This window comes from Aegilops tauschii, chromosome 3 (assembly GCF_002575655.3).
Source record: "Aegilops tauschii subsp. strangulata cultivar AL8/78 chromosome 3, Aet v6.0, whole genome shotgun sequence".
Taxonomy (NCBI): Eukaryota; Viridiplantae; Streptophyta; class Magnoliopsida; order Poales; family Poaceae; genus Aegilops; species Aegilops tauschii.
In genome coordinates this window covers 504,924,569-504,947,348 of record NC_053037.3, presented here as the reverse complement: position 1 = coordinate 504,947,348, position 22,780 = coordinate 504,924,569, and the positions used below count along the sequence as shown (strand labels likewise).

Below are 22,780 nucleotides of genomic sequence, written 5' to 3'. Positions count from 1 at the left end.
TTGGTCCGGATTGACCTGTGAGACCCGCCACAAACAGCTCCACCTGGTTCGCCTCTCTAAGTCCTTTGCACCTGCACACGAGAGTTATAAACTGCTCCTCGTATTCACCGACGAAGCCGATTTGCCACAGGTTCTTAATCGCTGCGAGCTTAGTGTTCCGAATTTCAGCCCGAAACGTTAGTTCAGCAATGAGCTGAACTCTCCCCGGGAGGTGCGCCATGTCACGCTTCAGACGTCGGTACCAAAGTGATGCCCGCCAAGACAAATGATATGATGTGAGCCACACCTTTGCTGCTTTTCAGCGTGCCTTGCAAATGAAATTGCTCAACACAAGTGAGCCAGGTTAGGGCATCTTCCGAGCCATAAAAGGCGGGGAATTCCAGCTTGTGGAATTTGGGTCTCCACTTGCCGGTGTCGTCTGGATGCGAGGGGTTGCTCTTACGGTCGTTCATTTCCTGTGCTTGCTCCTCCTTGATGAAGGGTTGACTGGAGCTGCTCTTCTCCAGGCGTGCAATGACCAGCTTGCTACTTGAGGTCTTCAATGTCCGCCTCAATCTTGTGCAGGATAGTCACCTGCAGGTCCTCCATGATCTCTTCCCGCGCAGCAGCGGGTTTGACGGCGAGCTTTTCCTTGAGCAACTTGGACATGTCTGCGAGCGAAGCCATGCAATTGGTTGTGGGGAAGATTCTAGGATCGGTGAGTCTGATGCCAATCTGTCATGACCCAGATTACAAAGGACGTAGTTGTGACTCGTGAGTGGTAGGAGGTCTGGGGCTAGGGTGTTTGGGTTTGGAACCGTTGAGCTTGGGGGGATAGATCGATCTGGAGGCAAACCTCCCCTTTTCTCTGATTCTTTCTTCAATACCAGTTACACAAGTACTCCCTGGATTATATAGCAGCCAACTAACTAAAGATAGAAACCGAATCAACTAAGACTCCTGATTCTATTCTGAACAACGACCAATACTTGCAAATACAGAAAGCTAACAACTCCTAAAATAGAAGGCTTAACAGAATCTGAACTAGCCAAACTAACTCGACATGGAAAGCAACAAAGACCTATCCGGTTCATAGTTACGGATTTGCTGGGAGAGGTTTCAAACTCCGATCTGGATTCGCTGCCTGATTTGTCAAACTCTAATTAAAGGGCAGCCCGGTGCACGTAGCTCCCACTTGTGTAGGGTCCGGGGAAGGGTCCGACCAGAAAAATGGATTCGGTAGCTAGAGGAGGTGGCTGGTGAGCGGCGACTGGACGACAGAATAAACACGGTAGGTGGCACGACGGATGGTTGCGAAAGCCTGACGGCAGGCCCGTCGTTGTTGTCCAACAGCAGTCCTTTGCCACAGATGCACGTGTGGAGGATGAGCAGGAGAAAGAACGAGCGCATGAGGCGGCGACGCTGGATTAGGTTTAGACGGAGGCTATCGGGAGCAGCTGGAGCAGCAGGTTGTGGCCTTGTGGGCCTGTTTGGGCTGGACCAACCAACATATTATTTCTATTTTTTATTTTTTATCAATCTAGGATCTTCGATGGCTATTTGCATGCAAACCTTATAGTATGTTGTTCCTAACCAGATATAGCAAGTTCACGAACTGGATCTCCAATTCGCAAACCGGAGATGTATACCCCACATCGAACCCGATCCGTAGGACGTAGCGGATTCGAACCGCGAATCAGGTAACTATGATCCGGCTGCAGTAGGCCATGGCTGCCTTGAAAACCCTGATGGCCAACATTAAAGAAATCACTAAGCTTCTGGATGAGAAGTTGTTGGCCCAGAAGAAACCTGTTTGTGGCTGGTATCCGTAAGTCGATTTGCGCTGATATCAAGCTCATGAACCTGGAAACGCTAGATGATGCCATGGTCGATGCACCGATGGGCGCCCGTACGACGAGCATGACGCACCAGAAGCCAACGAGAGACTCTTGTGCCCAAGGGAAACACTGGGAGCCATCAGGCCGTCTACTCCAGAACTTGTAGCTCCCCCCCCCCCCCCCCCCCCCCCCAAGGCTACTGTGGTGTTGCCTGGCAAGCGGCTATCACCATCCGAGATTGACGACCAGCATGCCAAGGGCCTCTGCTACAACTGCGACTGCAAGTGCACCATCGGTCATCGCTGCAAGCGCCTTTATGCTTGTTGTGTGGATGCTTCGGAAGAGGTTCCTGATTCAAGCTGGCAATGGGGATTACCCAGGCGGGTATTGGACTCCCATCCCCGTCCCCGCGACAGACCTCCCTTGCCTGCCTGCGGGGATAAAAAGTTTCCCATCCCCGTCCCCGCGACAGACCTCCCTTGCCCGCCTGCGGGGATAAAAAGTTTCCCATCCCCGTCGCCGTCGTTTTTTTATCCCCGTGGGAAAAACTCATACACGCAATCAACAACAACTTTCGATAGCATTTCAGTAGAAAAAAACAACATTTCAGTACAATAAACAATGTGTTTGTGGCTAGGTTAGGGATTTCTTAGGGCTTTTTGGCGCAAAGGGGCGGGATGGGTGGAAATTCGGGGTCGGTAATCGCGAGAATTACCTGGGTCTACTAATTTTAGATCCCACATGTAAGGCCTTCACGGGTAAGGCGGGTACTGCTATCCCATCCCCATCCCCGTCTTGTGCTTTGGGTAAGGTATTTGGCCCACCAGTTTCCCGTGGGCATTAAAGCTGGCACATCCCCGTCCCCTAACAGAGTAATTACCCACTGGTAACGGTTAACCATTGTCAGCTTGATTCCTGATCAACTGGACGCCAGCACCGGTTACTGAGGGCCAGTTCTTTTTGGCGGCTTAAAAAATAAGCTACATCTCCCCAGCTTAAAAAATAAGCCGCTCTTAAAAATTGTTGAGGCTTCTAAATTAGTTATACCATAACTAGTTCAGAAGCCCCAATAAATAAGCGAGGCGGCCTATGGAAAAAGCTGGGGAGGAGGCGGCTTATTTTTCAAGCCGCCAAAAGAACTGGCCATGTATTCCTGGGCTGCTTGTTGAAGGGGGAGAAATGCCACACCATGGGGTACTGGACCCAGCCGGATAGGTCTTTGTTGTTTTCAAAGCCTGCTTAGTTTGGTTAGTTCAGATTCTGTTTAGATCTTTCCTTGTTAGTTGAGTCGGTTCAAGTCTTTCCTAAACTACCATTAACATATGGTAGGCAATTAGCATATGGATTCAGGTATCGAAGAAATAAACAGAGAAAAGCAGAGCTTTACCTCCAGAACAGATCTATCCTCATGGCGTCATGGTGCCCAAGCCTGAACTCCCTACCCTCGCCCTCCTACCACCACGGCTATCCCCTCCATAACCTAGGTCATGACACAACCTTTAAGGTACTTTGCTGCCATAGTTTATAAATTAGGAAAGAAAACAATCCCATGAAAGCATTTTGTGTCGAACAGCCGTGCCATTTTCGCATGTACCATCTCAACATTACAAAAGTAACAATGTTAACAGTTCGATTGATGGCACATTTAGCAAGCAAAGTTTGATCAATGCTTCATCTTTGTTTATTTGTCGTGATTATGCTATTAATGTTGCATGTCTTCTGTGTAGTAATCAGTGAACGTATGTGATGAACTATAAGTGTTAATGTTTTTTTCTATATCCACTGTTACTGCTTCATGATCTGCATTAAACAACCAACAGCTTAAGTTCTTTATGACTTCTATACTCAAGGCACTGAACAATATTCTTTTTTCAGCTTTCTCTGAAGTATGACTTGTGCACAAGTCTAGACCTGTAGACGAGGATACAAAGGAATTGCTGGCGTAAGTTTTCATTTGAGAAAATATCAGTTGGCAGCTTACAATGGCTGGAAATCAGCAGCCCGCTTCAGTTGTGTTGAATGATGCAGCAGTCCTCGACGCCAAACCATTGCGCACATTGACCCCCATGTTCCCTGCACCGCTTGGGATGCACACTTTTACCATAAAAGGCTCACCTCCAGTTGTCTGTGTCACCCCATTTAGACCATATGCTGGAGGTACCGAACTGGGAGTGCCTGGTGATGTTCTGCCAACCTCTGCAGCACTGTCCGCTCCTGCTGATCCCAACCCGGTGCAACCATATATGGTTCATATGAATGGAGCGGCTAATGCTAATGGTACTTCAAACAACACAATGGTCTCCCCGGTGTTGCAAACTCCTCCAGCAGTCAGTACACAGGAATCTGGTAAGAAGAAGAGGGGGACGCCCAGGCGTGTGCAAGATACTACTGTTCCTACGGCTCCTGCAGTTCATTTGGTTCCTATGGCTCCTCCAGTTCATTTGGTTCCTTCAGTTCCTTCCGCTCCCCCAGAAGGTAATAATACTGTTCTCCAGACACCCCCTTCAGCCGTCACACAGGAATCTGGTAAGAAGAAGAGGGGACGACCCAGGCGTGTGCCAGATGTTTCTGTCGTACCAACTCCTTCAGTGCCTATAGTAGACGGCGAGCCTATTTTTCAGACACCTCCTGCATCTAGCGTACATGAATCTGTTACAAAGATAAGGGGGCGGCCCAAGCTTGTGCAGGATAGTTCAGATACTTTAACTCCTCCAGTTCATTCAAAAGAGAGTGAGCCCCTTATGCAGACTCCGTCTGCAGTCACCTTATTGGAGGATGGTAAGAGGAAGAGAGGGCAGCCGAAGCGTGTGCCTGATAGTTCAGTGACTCCTTCAAGTCATTCTGAAGATGTTGACAGTGGGGACACATCAAAACGTGGACGGCCCAGGAAAATTGACACAAGCCTGCTGCACCTGCCATCTTTGTCTTCAGATGATCCCAGGGAATATGCAGATAATGTACTTTTTATGTTTGATGCACTGCGGCGACGGCTCATTCAGCTGGATGAGGCGAAGCAAGTAGCGAAGCAGCAGCATAACTTGAAGGCTGGGAGTATCATGATGAACGCTGAACTTCGCGTCAATAAGAGCAAGAAGATTGGAGAGGTTCCAGGTGTTGAGGTTGGTGACATGTTCTACTTCAGAATCGAGATGTGCCTGGTAGGGTTAAATAGTCAGAGCATGGCAGGGATAGACTACATGTCTGCTAAGTTTGGTAAGGAGGAGGACCCTGTGGCCATTAGCGTTGTGGCAGCTGGTGTGTATGAAAATACCGAAGATGATCCAGATGTTCTGGTTTACACTGGACATGGCATGTCTGGTAAGGATGACCAAAAGCTTGAGAGAGGTAATCTTGCACTGGAGAGGAGTTTGTATAGAGGTAATCCCATTAGAGTTGTTCGCACTGTGAGAGACTTGACTTGTTCAACTGGTAAGATATACATATATGATGGCCTTTACAAGATCAGAGAGGCCTGGGTGGAGAAAGGGAAATCTGGGTTCAATGTGTTTAAACACAAGTTGCTGAGAGAACCTGGACAACCTGATGGCATTGCAGTTTGGAAGAAGACTGAAAAATGGAGGGAAAATCCATCCTCTAGAGATCGTGTTATATTGAACGACATATCATACGGTGTGGAAAGTAAACCTGTCTGCCTTGTAAATGAGGTCGATGACGAGAAAGGCCCTAGCCACTTCATCTATACAACTAAACTTAACTACATGAATTCCCTGAGCTCAATGAGAAAGATGCAAGGCTGCAAATGCATAAGCGTGTGCCTACCTGGTGATAACGACTGTTCTTGTACGCATCAAAATGCTGGTGACCTTCCTTACAGTGCTTCAGGCACACTTGTTAGTCGGATGCCTATGTTATATGAGTGCAATGATTCATGCACTTGTGTACATGATTGCCGGAACCGGGTTGTACAACAAGGTATCCAAATCCACTTTGAAGTGTTTAAGACGGGAGATCGAGGTTGGGGCCTCCGTAGTTGGGATCCTATCCGAGCAGGCACATTTATCTGTGAATATGCAGGTTAAATTATTGACAAGAACGCTGTTGATGCAGAAGACGATTACATCTTTGAGACCCCTCCCTCGGAGCAGCACGTAAGATGGAACTATGCACTAGAAGTACTGGGCGAATCTAGTCCTTCCGACTTAAAAGAACCATCTAAGCAGCTGCCAATAGTTATTAGTGCAAAACGGACTGGCAACATAGCTCGCTTTATGAACCACAGCTGCTCACCTAATGTTTTCTGGCAACCAGTTCTATATGATCATGGTGATGAGGGATATCCACACATCGCATTCTTTGCACTTAAGCACATTCCTCCAATGACAGAGCTTACATATGATTATGGTCAGAGCCAAGGTAATGTTCAGCTGGGAAGTAATTCTGGGTGTCGGAGGTCTAAGAATTGCTTATGTTGGTCTCGCAAGTGCAGAGCTTCCTTTGGCTAAATAATCAACCCGTAAGGGATAATTTGCCAGTTGAAGGTTAGTGATTTCTGATTACCTTTTCCTTTCTCAACATTACTTTTCCGAAAGATGTCCTACTTTCATTTTAGATAATGCTGTCATCTATGGGTGTGATGTTTTCCTGAGATGTTGATAGATGCAAATATTCTAATAGAGTATTAGTAGTTTGCGCCCTTTTGTAAAGTCAGAACTCACAGGAGTGTATCTTTGTGTTCTATATAAAATTTCACTTTAGAAACATGATTCGAGTTTGGCAACTTGGTAACCAGGAATTAAAAAAGGGAATGCTAAAAATCTGACGTCAGATTTTTAGGCATGGCAAATCGAACGTTTTTTCATGACAATTTATATTGGTGATGATGTAAAATTTAGTTTGCAAGCACGGCAATTTCATGGCAAAAAATGAACTGAGGCGGATTTGCCATGCTCGCCAACTAAACTTACCATCCTCGGCGAACATAATTTGCCATGAAAAACGTTCGATTTGGCATGCCTAAAAATCTGAGGTTTGCTGGATATTCAGGTCCTTAAAAAAACAATAAACTATATATTTGCTTGTAGAAATTTTTATGTATGATATGAGTACTAAAACCAATTTTCAAACATTGTGCAGAAATATTATGACCAAAAAAAGAAATAATGTTGTTTTATAGCCCACACATGGATGCCTTCAGAACACTCTTTCCTCGCATGATTTTGAATTACTGAGCTTGTTTTTCTTATTCGATTTTTGTTTATGAAATCTGCATAAGGCTCACCACAACAACTGCTGGAACCATTTGTTTCCCATCCACCTGTAGATCCTGTTAGATGTATGTCTAGTTCGTAATCTGATGAGCTTATCTTTGATGAACAGAAGCAGCGGAACGTTTGTGGCATCATGAAGCAGCAGCATACATGTGGTGTTGCAGCCACAGCTGAAACAACTTTGCCCCTCTTCATAGTTAGAATAAGGCGTACTCTAGAGTACATGTTGCACAAAGGACTGGTAGATGTTCCAATAAGGGCAAACTATGTTGCTATGGTCTTCGTACTGTAGTTCTCTGCTCCTGTCTGAGACCATCCAGTGGAACTTTATGTATATATGGTTGCAAAGATCTGTACAGGGTCTTGCGAGGCTGTTGTGAATCTGTTGTTTTCCTGTTGTAATGATCCTAGTGGATCAGTTTGTCCTGTAATTGCCATGTCGAGTGAATAATGAAGGCAGCGGATCAATCCGGCTTGGTGAATCCGTAGGCAAGATGGTAGACCTATGGCTGTGTTTTTAGCGTATATCTGTATCGGGTGAATCTGTAGGCAAGATGGTAGGGTACCATTTTGCTGGAAATGTTTGCTGTGGTGCCATGATATAGGTGGCGAGCGGTGCAGGAACTATTTTGTTTCGTCAGTGCTGGTGAAGTGTTGATCAGTTTTGCTTTGCCGCAGATAAAATATGTCCGTCTTGCGGTAGAAGCTCCAATTGGCGTGCTCGCTTCATCGAGCCATTTGTCTCCTAGAAGATCCAACATTGTGTGTCCGCTGTCATTTCGGAGAGGAAAATTTCGAGTGCCAGTTGCTTCGTAGTGCAGTGTTTTGATAAAATTTTCTTGGTTTTAGTTCAGCTGATGTTCATGCGCCGTGGATCAGCATAACGTGGTTGCCGCGTTGCCCATATCGTTACCATGATTTTCCATGCCAATGTCATCTGCAATCAACTAGGCCATCTGTTCATCTCCCTGGGAAGTGGAGGCGATTTAGTTGACGGACGTCCTTAGTTGACTATGCCTGTTCCGGCTCTCGAAGAGACGTAAACCAAACTGCCGCAGCTCCGTTTCCCAAGCGCACGCATGCAGCCGTGTGAACGTGCTCTGAAATCACGCTGCCATAACTTGCACGCACCAGAAAGCCGAGGGGGCGCGCAGTAGTCCTTACGAATTCATCCTCTTTACTCCTCAGTGTGCAGTGTTCCATATATAACGAATGATTGGAGTGCGAGTCCTAATCTGCTACCCCAATTCACCGAGTAAATAGCATAAAACCACCATAATTCGCGTCATGGTTTTAAAAAACTACCATATTTTTGTTTGTGACCGATAACTACCAGAATCGGCGTCGGCTGTTTCAAAAAACCTAAAACATCCGTGGCTAAGGAATTAAACCGGTTTATGACAAGTCGGGCCCGCACCTAAACGAACCGTTTGTTTGACCGTTCGTTTCGGCAGCCCCTGCCTTCATGCCCTCTGGAGGTGAGCTCGCCGGTGGCGGCGTGGCGGCCGCTAGGTGGAGGCGCAGTGGGGTGGGAAAGGAGGCGAGGTGGACGGCGGCTGGGAGCTGGCTGGAGGGACCCGATTGCTTTTCATTTTTTTGACAGGGACCTGATTGATTTTATGCCACGTCAGTTAACGGTCAAACGAACGGTCAAACAAACGGTTCGTTTAGGTGCGGGCCCGACCTGTCATAAACCGGTTTAATTCCTTAGCCACGGATGTTTTGGGTTTTTTAAAACAGCCGACGCCGATTCTGGTAGTTATCGGTCACAAATAAAAATGTGGTAGTTTTTTGGAACCATGACGCGAATTATGGTAGTTTTATGCTATTTACTCCAATTCACCACACACCCCATATCAGATCCCAGTCAAGTTCTGCCCATCTGCAATGACGTCATTTGCCGGCGTCTCTCTCGTCGGCGACGGCAAGGCTGTTGGTCACGCCATCGACGTCTCCACGTCCAGCGGGTACCACCTGCTTGTGGTTAACCGCTACTCATCCATCAAAGACGTACCTAATGGCACGGTGATCGTTTCTCTCCCTTTCATGGTAGGAGGACATCGTTGGCACATGTGGTTCTATCCTAATGGCGAACGCCCAGAGAGCGCCGACTCGATATCTCTCTTTCTACGTCTCGTTGATGCAAATGTTGCAGAGGCTCTGAACGTGCAGTCCATTTTTAGTTTCGTTGACGAGCATGAGAAGCAAGATTCAGCACATATTCGTGCCAGCAAGCCAGACAACTTCTCTAGCTGTTCACGAAGTTGGGGTTACCCAAGTTTCATGAAAAGAGACACTCTTGAAAAATCAAAGCATCTAAATTATAACTGTTTCACCATCCGATGTGATCTCTCCATTGTCACGGCCACTGATCTCTTCATCAAAGTACCCGCTTCTAGCATAAAACAGCATATCAGTGGCCTCCTGCTGTCCAAGGAGGGCACAGACGTGACATTCGTTGTGTCCGGTGAGAAGTTTGCTGCCCACCGGTGCGTGCTTGCAGCTCGGTCAGCTGTCCTCAAGGCGGAGCTGTTTGGATCCATGAAGGAGAGCACAATAGCGAGTGTCATAGATGTAGAAGACGTGGAGCCAAGAGTGTTTAGTGCTTTGCTTAACTTTATTTACACCGATTCACTGCCCAAGATGGAGATAGGAATGTTGGAGGATGAAGGAGAAGCCCAAGAAGCATTGTGGTTGCAACACTTGCTTGCAGCGGCCGATAGATACGCTCTCCAAAGGCTGAAAGCACTCTGTGAAGAAAAGCTGTGCACTCACACAAACGTGAGCTCGGTGACGACTATTCTCACTCTAGCTGAGCAGCACAGCTGTTGTGGATTGAAGGAGGTTTGTTTTGAGTTCATCAAGACTCCTGCTAATTTGAAGGAGATAACGGCTGCTGACGGCTTGGAGGACATAGCTAGAACCTGCCCCTCTCTTCTAAAGGAGCTAATTGCTAAGTTTGCTTCCTAAAATCTGAAATAACGGTTAGTTTTTCTCTGTATATTTCCGAATTATTGTATGTATGTTTCTAGGTTGTCGTTTTGTTTTCTTGGCACCATTCGCCGTGGCTTCATGTTGTGCCACAAAAACATTTGTTTCCCAAATTTACAGAAGCAACGCAGTGTCATGTGTTGCACTGTTGTTTTCTTAATAATTTGACCATGAAACCTTCCTTTTGTTCCTTTCAGGCGGCATCTCAGGTCGTCATGGTGATGGGTGTCCTGGAAAGTCTAGGTATATGATGCCCTTCAACTGTCAAAGATATCATCCCCAAGCTTTAGCTGAAGGATAATCAGTGAGGGTTTCTACCTTTTGATAGTTTCTATCTGAAACTTTCGTCAAGAATCTACATTTGATCCTAGAGAGAGATCAACTCCAGTAATGCGTATGAGGAAATTTAAGATGCACCACTAGTCTCATTTGATTTTGGTTAGAACAGTTTGGCAGCTGAACAGCCTGTACCCCGTCGGTTTTAGTATTATTCCTATCCAACCCCGTGGTTTCAAATCCATCCAAATCACCCTGTTGGAAATCTTGTTTGTGCCCTAATTGATATGCCCTTCTGGGTTTAGTAGTTTGCATGTTAAAGTTCTTGTTAGGGCACTAACATGTTGGTAGCTCTGTAGCCGTTCATGTCCGTGCCTGCTTCAAGTTGAGTCCCAATGCGATATGGTGCCGTCTGTCCGTGCGTATATACACACAGCAGGTTGTGTATCGCCACTGAGAGAAGAAATAAAATGAAAGGAAACTTGGATGGCAGATCACTAGATTCAGTTAGCCTGTGTGCGACGTGTTCTGTACTTGTATTCGTGAACTCCGGCGAGTTTAAGCACGTGCACTTGCGATGTGATCGTCGGGCAGCGAAAGCAACGTATAAACTTGGCTGCAGAAGGAAGATGAGGGTGGTAGCACTTCTTAATCCACTCTCTCTATGCACATATATAAGAGCAAAGTATATTTTTGTCTCTCAAGTTTCTCAAAAGTATAGACTTTGCCCCTTAAGATTTTTTGGTATATATTTGGTCCTTTAAGTCTCAAAACCGGATATGTTTGGTCCAAAATTTGATTTTGAGCACATTGACGGGGTTTGACCACATTGACCCGGTTTGACCGATAAACAGTAAATTCAAACAAAATAGCAAACAAATTCATTTTTTTTAATTTTGTGACAACCAACATGCTTGGATGCGCTTGCTGCGTGTAAATTTTTGTGGTCAAATAACATCCGAGGAGCTCTAGCAAAAAAAAATTGGCTTTTTTTGTGAGTGAAAATTATTATTATTTTGCCACAAGCTCCTCGGATGTCGAAATAGCACACAAATTTTCAGAGTTTTTTTGCTATTTCTTTTGAATTTACTGTTCATTAGTCAAACATGGTCAAACCAGGTCAACGTGCTTAAAATTTGCTTTTGGACCAAACTTATCCGGTTTTAAGACTTGAAGGACCAAATGTATACCAAAAAATCTTGAGGGACCATGTTTATACTTTTGGAGAACTTGAGGGACCAAAAACATACTTTTCAATGTATATAAGGGCAAAAGACTAGGTAGCGGACATGCCCCACGTAGGTTTTTTTTGGAGCAACTCCATTTCTCCTCTCACTCTATTCTGCACCTTATCTTAGATTTATCCTAATGATATACCGTGAAAATAGAAGTATAAGAAATGGATATACAAAAATTCTTTGATTTGATCTTACGACCTAATTTATTTAATTAATGGATCAACAACCAAACAATCCATTTTTTGAAAGAAAAAGGTAGCATGATCTTATTCAAATTCAAAGTTCTTTGTAGTTTTAAACCATTTTTTTGCTTTCATACAATTTACCGGATTAAGTGCTATAACTTGTTTCCAATACTCGACTGCTTGATCAAACCAAGCTTCAGTAATTTTAAAATTACCTTGTAGATTGGTATGTTCTCCTTGGTCCGAATGAGCAGTTCCTTCTCTTAGAACCATACTTACTACTCCCTTCGTTTCTAAATATAAGTCTTTTTAAAGATTTTAACGTGGACTACATATAGATGTATATAGACATATTTTAGGTTGTAGATTCAACCATTTTGCTCCATATGTAATCTATATTGAAATCTCTAAAAAGACTTATATTTAGGAACAAAGGGAGTAGTTTTCTTTCTTACACGGGTAAAGAAAAATGCATAAATGCAACCAACCAAAAAGATGCAAGTATGATATAAACAAACCCCTAAAGCATTGATTTTTCAAATACTATATCTCTCAAACCGCTAACTTGATTGTCGATCTGTTTTAAGAGAAGTGCATATTTCAACCCTGAACTCTAGGGATGGTTTAATCTACAACTCTTAACTACGAAACCGGTTAGACTACACCCTTCAACTATTGGAATTGGACAACTTACCCCCTAGTCTGGCTCAAGGCTGGTTTTGGTCGACGTGGCATCTTGGTGAATAGTCATAGATAACATGGCATTGACATAGCATCTGGGCCATCAAAAGAATATATGAAACTATAGCTGGTCCCACATGTCCAGCAGTCATCTTCTTCCTTCCGTTCAATCCGCTTTCTTTTTGTCTCTATGGAGCACCGCCGATAACGCCACCTCACCACCGCTTTTGATTTCCCCCTCTCATTCCAGAAGCTTGGTGAAGCTTCCCCATAGCATGCCATCCTAGTTTGACACCTTCTCTTTGCCGCGACTGACCTCACCGCAGACGCCATGGATCGAGCTCACGGTGAACCCTGACCGGCATGGAAGTAGCAAGCATTGCCAACATCGTCCCCTTCTTCTCTAGCTCGAGAGCTGACTCGGCCCCTACTCATCCAGCGACGCGCCTCCCTACCTCGGTGATGCATGTATGCCCTTGCCAGATCTGCCCCTACTGCGTCGCTCCGCCTTGACCGCCACCACCACAGGGCGCGGCGACCCCTGAGCGCATGGACGACACGCTCACCATCGCTATGGTGCGCGGCATCCCGTGCTATGTGTGCGTGGCCATTCTTGTTAGGCTAGTCATAGTGGGGTAACTTAATTAGCTAGTGCTCCCTCCGTTTTTATTTAGTTCGCATATTATCTTTGGTCAAAGTCAAGCTTTCTAAACTTTGAGGAAGTTTATGAACGAAAATAATAGCATATACAATAACAAATCAATACTATTAGATTCATTATTGAACGTACTTTCACATCATATAGATTTGTTATGATAAATGTTTATTTGTTTTCTACAAACTTGGTCAAACTTTATGAAGTTTGACTTCGTCAAATCTAATATGCAGAGTAAATAAAAACAGAGGGAGTAACTTAACAGACCCAAGACAATTTTTCTTATGTGATAGGTATTTAATGAGGAGAGAGAAGTGTTTGTGGTAACATAATATGTTACCATAACATAGTGTTTCCCAAGGAAAACGGAGTCTATAAGCTAATAAATGAAGCCATCTATGACACTACTACTATGATACTACTTTGCATTATAGAGGTAGTAACTTAGACTAGTGTGATATGCACGACACTAGTATAAATTACTTCCCACTATGACCAGCCTTAGTAACGCTAGATTAATGTCGCGTATTGCGAGACTATAGTCACTTGAGTTACTATATTAAAATACTCCCTCCTTTCCGGTTTATAGGGCTTATCTCAAAATTTTAGTTTTTCCATTTTATAAGGCTCAATTTGGTTGTTTCCCATCACATGTTCAGATTCCAAGGTGCATTAAATCATTGCATGCAGGTATTAAGAGAAAATTGACCAATGCATGTAATTTATGCATGCATGCATGCATTGCAATTAATGCATTGGTAAACATACTTTTTTAAGGAAAAAAAGAGCATTAATTGGGTGCTTTTGCAAACTACAAAAAGTATTTCACCACTCACCATCTACCTTAGTTGGTGAAATTTTTGAATTGAGCCTTATAAACCGGAAAGGAGGAAGTAGCTTCATTACTAGGTTATTGAATGCCATTCCTCACCCATGTAAAATTTACTACTAGGTTATTTCTTGTTTTGACTCCCCCAAGCCATTGTCTCGTTTCATTGTTTGAGGTGTGGCTCATCCGTCGTGGGAGACAGATGTCAGACTCCTCCATTGGTTGTGTACTCTCTCTCAACCTCGCTTTTTCTAATCATAGACCGATAATCTTAACTCACACTTTTTGGCATGCATCTAGATGAAAGTCAGCTCCCGTATATCCGAGTTGGACTACGACTCGAGGCGCCTCTCGGAGCAGCAGACATCGTCAGCGCGGTGCTAGCCTCCGACGCCACCACACACTATTTACCCATGATCTTTGCGATGTCAAATCACCAGTTGCTCTGTGTCCGAGAAGATGTCTACGCCCATGTGCGAGTCGCAGCTTCGCTAACTATGGGCGGCAGACGAGTCTGGGTTTTGGGTGTGGGGGCTAGACAAGGTCTTCGCCAGGAGTGTTGTACGGTCATGCCAGGGAGACAAAGAGATCGTGTCATTCATGTAATTCATGTCCGTATCACATATGTGCTGTATCGCGGTGGATAGCGCAAAGAAGTTTGTGTGGTCGAGCCACAAGGACGCGAGAATCCGATCATGGTCCCCTCAATGATGGTGGTAGCTGCAACAGTTGGCGGCCATAATGCACCATGTTCAAGGAGTCATTGACATGGCAGTCATGCTCTCCATGGCCTTAAACATCAAAATGTGGGAATGCGCATGAACAATGCATGAGTGACTAACAGGAGAAAACGGCAGAAGAGCGAAAACTGGTGGGGAAGGGGGGAACGGTGAACCAACGAGGGTTGTACATGCACTAGGCTCTATTTTTAGTCAAGGTAGACGAATAGTTTTGCTAGCTTGGGATAGTTAGAGTTATATCCGCTGTCTACATGGAAGACTTGTGGGAAACATCGACCGTTTGCTGGCTAAAAGCTTCCATGCATATGCAATTTGACATCCCATAGCTTCAATTGCCGCTTAGCTGATGAATTCATGCACTGTGTCCGGAAGTCGAATGAAGCGGTGCATTGTTTAGCTGAATTTGCGTATGATAGCAATAGCTTTTGTAATTGGGTTGATGAACCCTGATTTTGCGGTGAATGCCATTGCAATAAAGTAGCCACGATGACATTCCAAAAAAAAAAACCTCTATTTTATATGAATGGACAAAAAAGTAGGGCCCACCACTTGAACCACAGGATTTCAGCTAAAAACAAAAGAACATACAGGATTTGGGGATCGAAACTGTATTCCCCAAAAGCCAACAGGTCCGACCACGCTCGATTCGCCTCCGCCGCCGCCGCCGCCGCCGCCGGTGACAGACTGCGAGACGGATGATGCCCCTAGGTTCTTGCTGATGACGACGGCGGTGGCGGCCACCACCAAGGAGGCAGATTCGCCTGTTGCTGGAACAGCCCCCTATCTCCCTTGCTGGCTATTGATTCAGCTTCATCTCCGTGGCGTGGGAATCTGAATTTGAGGTATGCTAATTCATTTTCGGTGTTTAGGTTTAAATCCATCTTCTTGGCAGCTGATTGCACTTGAAGCCCAACTAGATGCTCACTTGGAACTCAACTCACGCATAGGTTCTGTAGTTCGTGTGCATAATCTCCAGATCCTGGAGTTTCTCCCTTTCAGTTTCCTTGGATGTTGCAATATATGGTTTATGGAGATTTGGTCTGCACCATGCAGAGAATTAGTAGACATTTTGGTTAGTTTCCTTGGCTCTTTGCAGCGGCAGTTTCCAGCTGATATAGATACCATATGACCTGCTTACTGTTCGGCATGAATCATTTGTGTTGTTCTTCTTCGCTCTAATATTACTTTGTGTCTACTTATGTAAATGAAAGGCCATGAATCAGGTTAAAGCTCTATACTGAATCTTGTAAATATCTGTGTAGGTGAGAGAAAAATGGATCAAAGAAGATCTGCTGTGAATTTGATTCCGACTCTGAGGATTCTACTTTAGTGAAATTGTTCTGCTATAACTTGAATGCACGAGGAAGATGAGGGGGTAATCCATATGAATTCCCCCTCTTTACGATCTAGCATTCCATAGATAGCATGTGGTTGGAGTGCTAATCTGCTAAACCAACTCGCTCTCCCACATACTCCACATCAGATTTCAGTTAAATCCTGCTCATCTGCCATGTCATTTGCCGGCGTGTCTCTCATCAGCGACGGCAAGGCCATCGGCCACGCCATCGACGTCTCCACGGCCAGCGGGTACCATCTGCTTGTGGTTAATGGCTACTCGCACATCAAAGCCACTACACCTAATGGAAAGGGGATCTTTTCTCTCCCTTTCATGGTAGGAGGCCACCGTTGGCGCATCAAATACTATCCTAATGGTGACTGCTTGATGCGTGCCAACTCTGTTTCTATCTATGTTTTTCTTGATGAAAATGTTACGGAGGCTCTGAAGGTATGGTTTGAAGTCAGTTTTGTCGACGAGCTTGAGATGCAAGATCCAACATATATTCGCAGAAGAGAGCCAATAAACTTTTCAAGCAGTACTCTTGTTTGGGGTCAAATGGATTTCATGGAAACAGACACCCTTGAAAACTGTTTCACCATTCGTTGTGACCTTGCCATTGCAACTACCACTGATCTCTTGATCAAGGTACCACCTTCTAGTCTACAACAACATATCAGCGACCTCCTCTCGTCCAAAGAGGGCACTGACGTGACATTCAAGGTTGGCAGTGAAGTGTTTGTTGCTCACCGGTGCATTCTTGTGGCTCAATCTGCCATCTTCAAGGCAGAGCTCTTTGGTCCCATGAAGGAGGGCAAAATGGCAAGTGTCATACAGATTGAAGATATGGAACCAAAAGTGTTTAGGTCCTTGCTTAGCTTTATTTACACCGATTCACTGCCCAAAATGGAGATAGACATGGTGGAGGAGGAAGGAAAGGCCCAGGAAGCATTGTGGCTGCAACACCTGCTAGCAGCTGCGGATAGATATGATCTCCGAAGGCTGAAAGCACTATGTTAAGAGAAGCTGTGCGAACACATAGATTTGAGCTCGGTGACAACTATTCTTACTCTAGCTGAGCAGCACAATTGTCATGGATTGAAAGAAGTTTGCTTTGAGTTCATCAAGACACCCGCTAATTTGAAAGAGATAACGGCGGCTGATGGGTTGGAGGACATAACTAGAACCTGTCCCAATCTTCTAAAGGAGCTCATTGCTAAGTTCGCTTCGTAAAATCTATAAAAACGGTAAGTTTTTACTGTATTTTAAAAAATTACTGTTTTGACATCCACTCAAGATTTAATTCATCACTGTTTTGGAGTATGTTTAACTTCCGCGCCAAGCTTCCCGTGCGCTTCAAGGAACAGCGCGTTGCACTTTTGTTTCCTTGGCACCATTCAGTGTGACTTCATGTTGTGGCTGAAAGAACAATTTAACTGGATGCATCATGTGCGCTTTGGCCAAAAAGAAAAAGAACTGGATTTATCCTGCACACCATTCAGAGATATTGTTTCCCAATTCAAAGAAGCAATGCAGTGTCTTGCGTTGTAATGTGCCTTTTCTTCATCAGTTGTGACATGAATCTTGTTTTCTTTCCTTCAGGCGCGAACTCAGTTGGCAAAAAGTCATAGCAATGGGAGACCTGGACAGTCTAGCTTCATGATGATGCCCTCCAGTTATCAAAGATATCCGCACCAAACTTTCGCTGAAGGATGTTTAGGGTTTGTTAACATGTGCTCAAGAAGGTGTATTTTGGTCTAGAGGGAGATCAACTGCAGATATGTATGAGGAATTCCAAGATGCACCACTACTATCGACTCATTTGATTTTGGTTAGAACAGTTCGGCAACTCAATAGCTTGTACTGCATCGGTTTCAGTATTTCGTGACTTGCCACTTTTCAAATCGAAAAGTCTAACGCCTACACGTGTGGGCGTTAGCCAACTCGCCCACACGCCTTCATTGCCATCCAGCACTTTTTGCACGAATCTTGGCACGTAAAGACTGAATTTGTGTGCCACGTAGGACAACTCGTGTGTGTGGCGTGTGAGGGAGTTCGCCCGCACGCCGTTCTCTCTCCGCGGTCAACGGTTCACCAGTCGGGGCGTGCGATGAAACTGATGTCGCGCCCGCACGCCACGCACCACTTCTGTTCCCCATCTCCCACGACTGCCCATTCTCCCACTCTCCCACACCCAAGCTGTCATTTGCCATGTCTTTTGAGGGGTACATGGCAATTGCCCTATTTGTGATTGTAAACAGATGGCAACTCTCTTTCACCCGAACATGTTATTGCTGCCACGTCTTTTTGTAGCGCTACATGGCAACTGTTTCACCCGAACATGTTATTGTTGCCACGTCTTTTTGTAGCGCTACATGGCAACTGTCTACTGTTAGTAGGTGGCAACTCCTAAAGATACCACCATCGCCCACATACCCGTCTTCTCTCTCACACACCAAAAGCTATCAGTTGTCATGTGTTTTTGCAGGGTACATGGCAACTGCCTCTAGCGTGCTTGTAAGCAGACGACAACTCTCTCTTTACCCGAAACATGTTTTTTTGCCATGTTTTTTAGTGATACATGGCAACTGTCCAGTGTTACTAGGTGGCAGTTCGTAAAGTATTTCTGGCAACTGTAGTTGTCCGACATGGCAACCGTAGTTCAGCAACATGACAGCTGTAGTTCAGCAACATGGCAACATGGCAACTGAAGAGGGTCCGGACCATGGCAATCGCGACGGGACGCGTGGTTACTGACACGCGGGGCGTGTGGCTCGCAGGCGGGGAGGGGCGACGGCCGAGTCGGGTCGTGCGGGCCGCGCGCTCGCTCGCCCGGACGTGCTCGTGCGGGGCGATCGCGCTGCACCGGACGTGCGGGATGTGGCTGCGCGCGCCCGTACGCGGTCGTGTGGGCGGGGTCGTCTCCGTGCCACACAGAGCGTGCGGCACAACCACCCGATACACCACACGTGTGGCAGTTATCGGTGTCCTTTCAAATTCGATCCAAACTGCAGATCTAGTCGGTTACTCTAACTGGACGATCAAGATTTATTTTGGTGTCCGGCCCTCTGCCGGAGCGCCGCGTGCCATCAAAAGAAGGAAAAAAAGAACTTGTCCGTGTCCTGATTGAGAGCCTGCTAGTTAATACTAGGGAACTAGTTTCCTTGTTAAAGTTGTTTGTGTACGCGTGTGTTAGTGCAGTTCATGTCCGTCACGGCTTCAAGTTAAGAGTCCTATTGTGTTATGGTGTTGTATGTTGGCGTCTATATATACACAGAAATCATGATGTGAGTCAACCATTGACAGAAGCAAATAGTTTGGCAGAGGACCAAATCTTGTTCGTCCCGGGTGCCTCTGTCTTGTTCGTGAACTCTGACGAAGTGCTTGTAAGAGCGTCGGCCGAGTTTCCACGACTTGACGCACGAGGAAGACTCGAGCGGCAGTACTGTCGAGTTCACCCACATAGTCCAGTTCATATTTCAGTTATATATTCTGCCCATCTGCCATGTCATTTGCCGGCGTCTCTCTCGTCGGCGACGGCGAGGCCGTCGGCCACGCCATCAACGTCTCTGCGGCCAGCGGGTACCACCTGCTCGTGGTTAACCGCTACTCGCACATCAAAGCCACTACACCTAATGGCGGGAAGGTCGTCTCTCTCCCGTTTACGGTAGGAGGCCATCGTTGGCGCATCAGCTGCTATCCTAATGGCGACCGCTCAGATTGTGCGGACTCTGTATCTCTTTATTTTCGTCTTGATGAAAATGCTGTGGAGGGTCTGAAGGTACAGTACGGATTTAGTTTCATCGACGAGCTTGAGAAGCAAGATTCAACATATATTCGTGCAAAAGAGGCAGACAATTTCTCCAGCTCTCATCCCTCTTGGGGTTACAGGAATTTCATGAAAAGAGACGCCCTTGAGAAATCAAAGCATCTAAAAGATGATTGTTTCACCATCCGATGTGACGTCGCCATTGCCACGACAGTTGATCTCCACATCAAGGTGCCGCCTTCTAGCATAAAACAGCATATCAGCGACCTCTTCCTGTCCGAGGAGGGCACGGACGTGACATTCATGGTGTCCGGTCAGAAGTTCGCTGCCCACCGATGCGTGCTTGCAGCTCGGTCTGTGGTTTTCAAGGCGGAGCTGCTTGGCTCCATGAAGGAGGGCACTGTAGCAAGTGTCATAGATGTAGAAGACATGGAAGCAAAGGTGTTTAGGCCTTGCTTGACTTTATTTACACCGACTCGCTGCCCGAGATGGAGATAGACATGGGGGATGAGCAAGGAGAAGCCCAGGAAGCATTGTGGCTGCAACACTTGCTTGCAGCAGCGGATAAATATGATCTCCAAAGACTCAAAGGACTATGTGAAGAGGAGCTGTGCGAACACATAGATGTGAGCTCGGTGACGACTATTCTTACTCTAGCCGAGCAGCATAATTGTCATGGGTTGAAGGAGGTTTGCTTTGAATTCATCAAGACTCCCGCCAATTTGAAGGAGATAACGGCGGCTGACGGCTTGGAGGACATAACTAGAACCTGTCCTTCTCTTCTGAAGGAGCTCATTGCTAAGCTTGCTTCCTAAAATCTGAAAGAACGGTCAGTTTTCTCTGTATATTTCTGAAATATGTTATGCATGTTTCTAGGTTGTAGTTTTGTTTTCTTTGCAGCATTCGCCTTGGCTTCATGTTGTGCCACAAAAACATTTGTTCCCAAATTTAGAGAAGCAACGCACTGTCATGTTTTGCACTGTTCTTTTCTTAATATAAGTTGTGATATGAAACCTTCCTTTTGTTTCTTTCAGGCGGCAACTCAGGTGGCCAAAAGTCATGGAGATGGGTGTCCTGGATATCACCGCCAAGCTTTCGCTGAAGAATGATAAGTGAAGGTTTCTACTTTTGTTAGTTTTTACCTGAAACTTGTCTTCAAGAATCTAAAATTAATCCTAGGGAGATCCAACTCCAGTAATGCGTATGAGGAATTGTAAGATGCACCGGTAGTATCATTTGATTTCGGTTAGAACAGTTTGGCAAATGAACAGCTTGTACTCGTCGGTTTCAATATTCCTATCCAAGCCCTTGATTTACAGTACTTTTAGGACACCGATAAGTGCCACACGTGTGGGCGTTAGGAGTTTGCCCACACATTTTGTGTGGTGTATAAGAGGAACAGCTCACACACCTACGTGTGGGCAAAACAAGTAATGCCCACACACCTTTTTTTCCCCTTCTGATCCCTCTCACACGCGTGCGTGTGGGCGAAATAGATAACGCCCACACGCCCCGTACGTCAGTCCTCGTACCTCGTGGTCCCGCACGCCCTGCGTACAGTCACCGTGCATCCCGCAGTTGCCATGGTCCAGACCCTCGTCCATGTTCGTTTAATTGCCATGTCGCTGAACTTCGGTTGCCATGTCGGACAACTACAGTTGCCATGGTTGCTCAACTGCAGTTGTCATGTATGGTCTGGTCTACTGCAATTGCCATAATTTCAAAACTTTAGGAGTTACCACCCACTAACACTAGGCAGTTGCCATGTAGCACTACAAAAAGGCATGGCAAAAAACATGTTCAGATAAAAGAGAGAGTTGCCATGTGCTCACAAGCACGCTAGGACAGTTGCCATGTAAAAAGAAAGAGTTGCCATCTGCTTACGTGCACGCTAGGGCAGTTGCCATGTACCATGCAAAAACACACGGCAACTCGGGGTAAAAGAGAGTTGCCATCTACTTACAAGCAAAGCTAGGGCAGTTGCCATGTACCCTGCAGAAACACATGGCAATTGCCAGCTTTGGGTGTGGGCGAGGAGACGGGGGTGTGGGCAAAATGATAAACGCCCACACACCAGCCCCCTCTGCGTGCGTGAAACTGGTGTGTGGGCGAATTGCTAAACGCCCACACACCAGCCCCCCGTATGGTGAAAAAGAACGTGTGGGCGACCGGATGAATGCCCACACACCAGCTTAGTCATACGTGACACACAAAAACTGCTAGAACGCGCCAAGATTCGTACAAAATTGGTTGGACGAGGATTCATGCGTGTGGGCGAGTTGCCAGACGCTCACACGTGTGGGCGTTAGACTTTTCGTACTTTTATATCAATCCAAATCATGTTGTTGGAAATCTTGTTTGTGTCCTAATTGCCATGCCCTGGCCTTCTGCGTAAGTTTGCATGTTAAAGTTGCTTTTGTACGTGTGTTGGTGGCACTGTAGCAGTCCATGTCGTGTCGGCTTCAAGCCACTGGGTTGCACTAGCAGAGCACTAGATTCAGTTAGCCTACGTGCGTCGTGTTCTGATCGTGAACTCGAATGTGAGTGTCGATTGAGTGTCTGCACGGGCACATGCAATGCGATCGTCGGGCAGCGAAAACAACATATAAACTTGGATGCAGAAGGAAGACGATGGTGGAAGTACTTCTGAATCCATTCTCTCTAGGAGCAACTCCATTTCTCCTCTCATTCTCTCTCTCTCTCTCTCTCTCTCTCTCTCCCTCCCTATTCTAAAACAGCAGTAGAAGAAATGGATATGCTAAAACTTGATTCAATCTTACAACCTAATTTATTTAATTAATGGATCAACAACCAAACAATTCATTTTATAAAAGAAAAAAGGAGCATGATCTTATTCAAATTCAAAGTGCTTTGTAGTTTTTGAAACCAGTTTTGTGCTTTGATACAATTTACGGGATTAAGCGCTATAGAGAGTGGATTCCATACGGACAATTCCTCAAACCAAGCACATACAATTTCCAATACTCAACTACTTGATCAAACCAAGCATCCATACTTTTTAAATCACATTTTTT

General features: G+C 45.6%; 4 protein-coding genes across 4 annotated transcripts; all 4 read left to right on the top strand.

Annotated features, from left to right (window-relative positions):
- Positions 1 to 3,692: 3,692 nt before the first annotated feature.
- On the top strand, positions 3,693 to 7,549 carry LOC109744867 (histone-lysine N-methyltransferase, H3 lysine-9 specific SUVH1-like). Its single transcript, XM_020304011.4, has 2 exons — positions 3,693 to 6,316; positions 7,155 to 7,549. The coding sequence occupies exon 1, from the start codon at positions 3,800 to 3,802 to the stop codon at positions 5,855 to 5,857; it is 2,058 nt and encodes a 685-aa protein (XP_020159600.1). The 5' UTR covers positions 3,693 to 3,799; the 3' UTR covers positions 5,858 to 6,316; positions 7,155 to 7,549.
- A 1,383-nt stretch (positions 7,550 to 8,932) lies between these two features.
- Positions 8,933 to 10,287, top strand: LOC109744863 (BTB/POZ and MATH domain-containing protein 1-like). The gene is made up of 2 exons (XM_020304009.2): positions 8,933 to 9,889; positions 10,234 to 10,287. Exons 1-2 carry the CDS (start codon positions 8,933 to 8,935, stop codon positions 10,285 to 10,287), a joined length of 1,011 nt encoding a protein of 336 aa, XP_020159598.2.
- Positions 10,288 to 15,222: 4,935 nt separating this feature from the next.
- On the top strand, positions 15,223 to 17,856 carry LOC109744871 (BTB/POZ and MATH domain-containing protein 3-like). Its single transcript, XM_073510911.1, has 3 exons — positions 15,223 to 15,482; positions 15,903 to 17,223; positions 17,579 to 17,856. The coding sequence occupies exon 2, from the start codon at positions 16,151 to 16,153 to the stop codon at positions 16,994 to 16,996; it is 846 nt and encodes a 281-aa protein (XP_073367012.1). The 5' UTR covers positions 15,223 to 15,482; positions 15,903 to 16,150; the 3' UTR covers positions 16,997 to 17,223; positions 17,579 to 17,856.
- A 1,117-nt stretch (positions 17,857 to 18,973) lies between these two features.
- Positions 18,974 to 21,066, top strand: LOC109744853 (BTB/POZ and MATH domain-containing protein 4-like). The gene is made up of 2 exons (XM_073510912.1): positions 18,974 to 20,186; positions 20,780 to 21,066. The coding sequence occupies exons 1-2, from the start codon at positions 19,482 to 19,484 to the stop codon at positions 20,852 to 20,854; spliced, it is 780 nt and encodes a 259-aa protein (XP_073367013.1). The 5' UTR covers positions 18,974 to 19,481; the 3' UTR covers positions 20,855 to 21,066.
- The last annotated feature ends 1,714 nt before the right edge of the window (positions 21,067 to 22,780 follow it).

What these genes read in the sequence shown, in the direction of transcription:
- LOC109744853 (XM_073510912.1), top strand. Translation starts at nt 19,482, where the DNA reads ATGTCATTTGCCGGCGTCTCTCTCGTCGGCGACGGCGAGGCCGTCGGC. An exon ending in TAGAAGACATGGAAGCAAAG is followed by an intron (nt 20,187 to 20,779) that starts GTGTTTAGGCCT and finishes TGTTTCTTTCAG; the next exon opens with GCGGCAACTCAGGTGGCCAA.
- LOC109744871 (XM_073510911.1), top strand. Translation starts at nt 16,151, where the DNA reads ATGTCATTTGCCGGCGTGTCTCTCATCAGCGACGGCAAGGCCATCGGC.
- LOC109744867 (XM_020304011.4), top strand. Translation starts at nt 3,800, where the DNA reads ATGGCTGGAAATCAGCAGCCCGCTTCAGTTGTGTTGAATGATGCAGCA.
- LOC109744863 (XM_020304009.2), top strand. Translation starts at nt 8,933, where the DNA reads ATGACGTCATTTGCCGGCGTCTCTCTCGTCGGCGACGGCAAGGCTGTT. An exon ending in GCTGTTGTGGATTGAAGGAG is followed by an intron (nt 9,890 to 10,233) that starts GTTTGTTTTGAG and finishes TGTTCCTTTCAG; the next exon opens with GCGGCATCTCAGGTCGTCAT.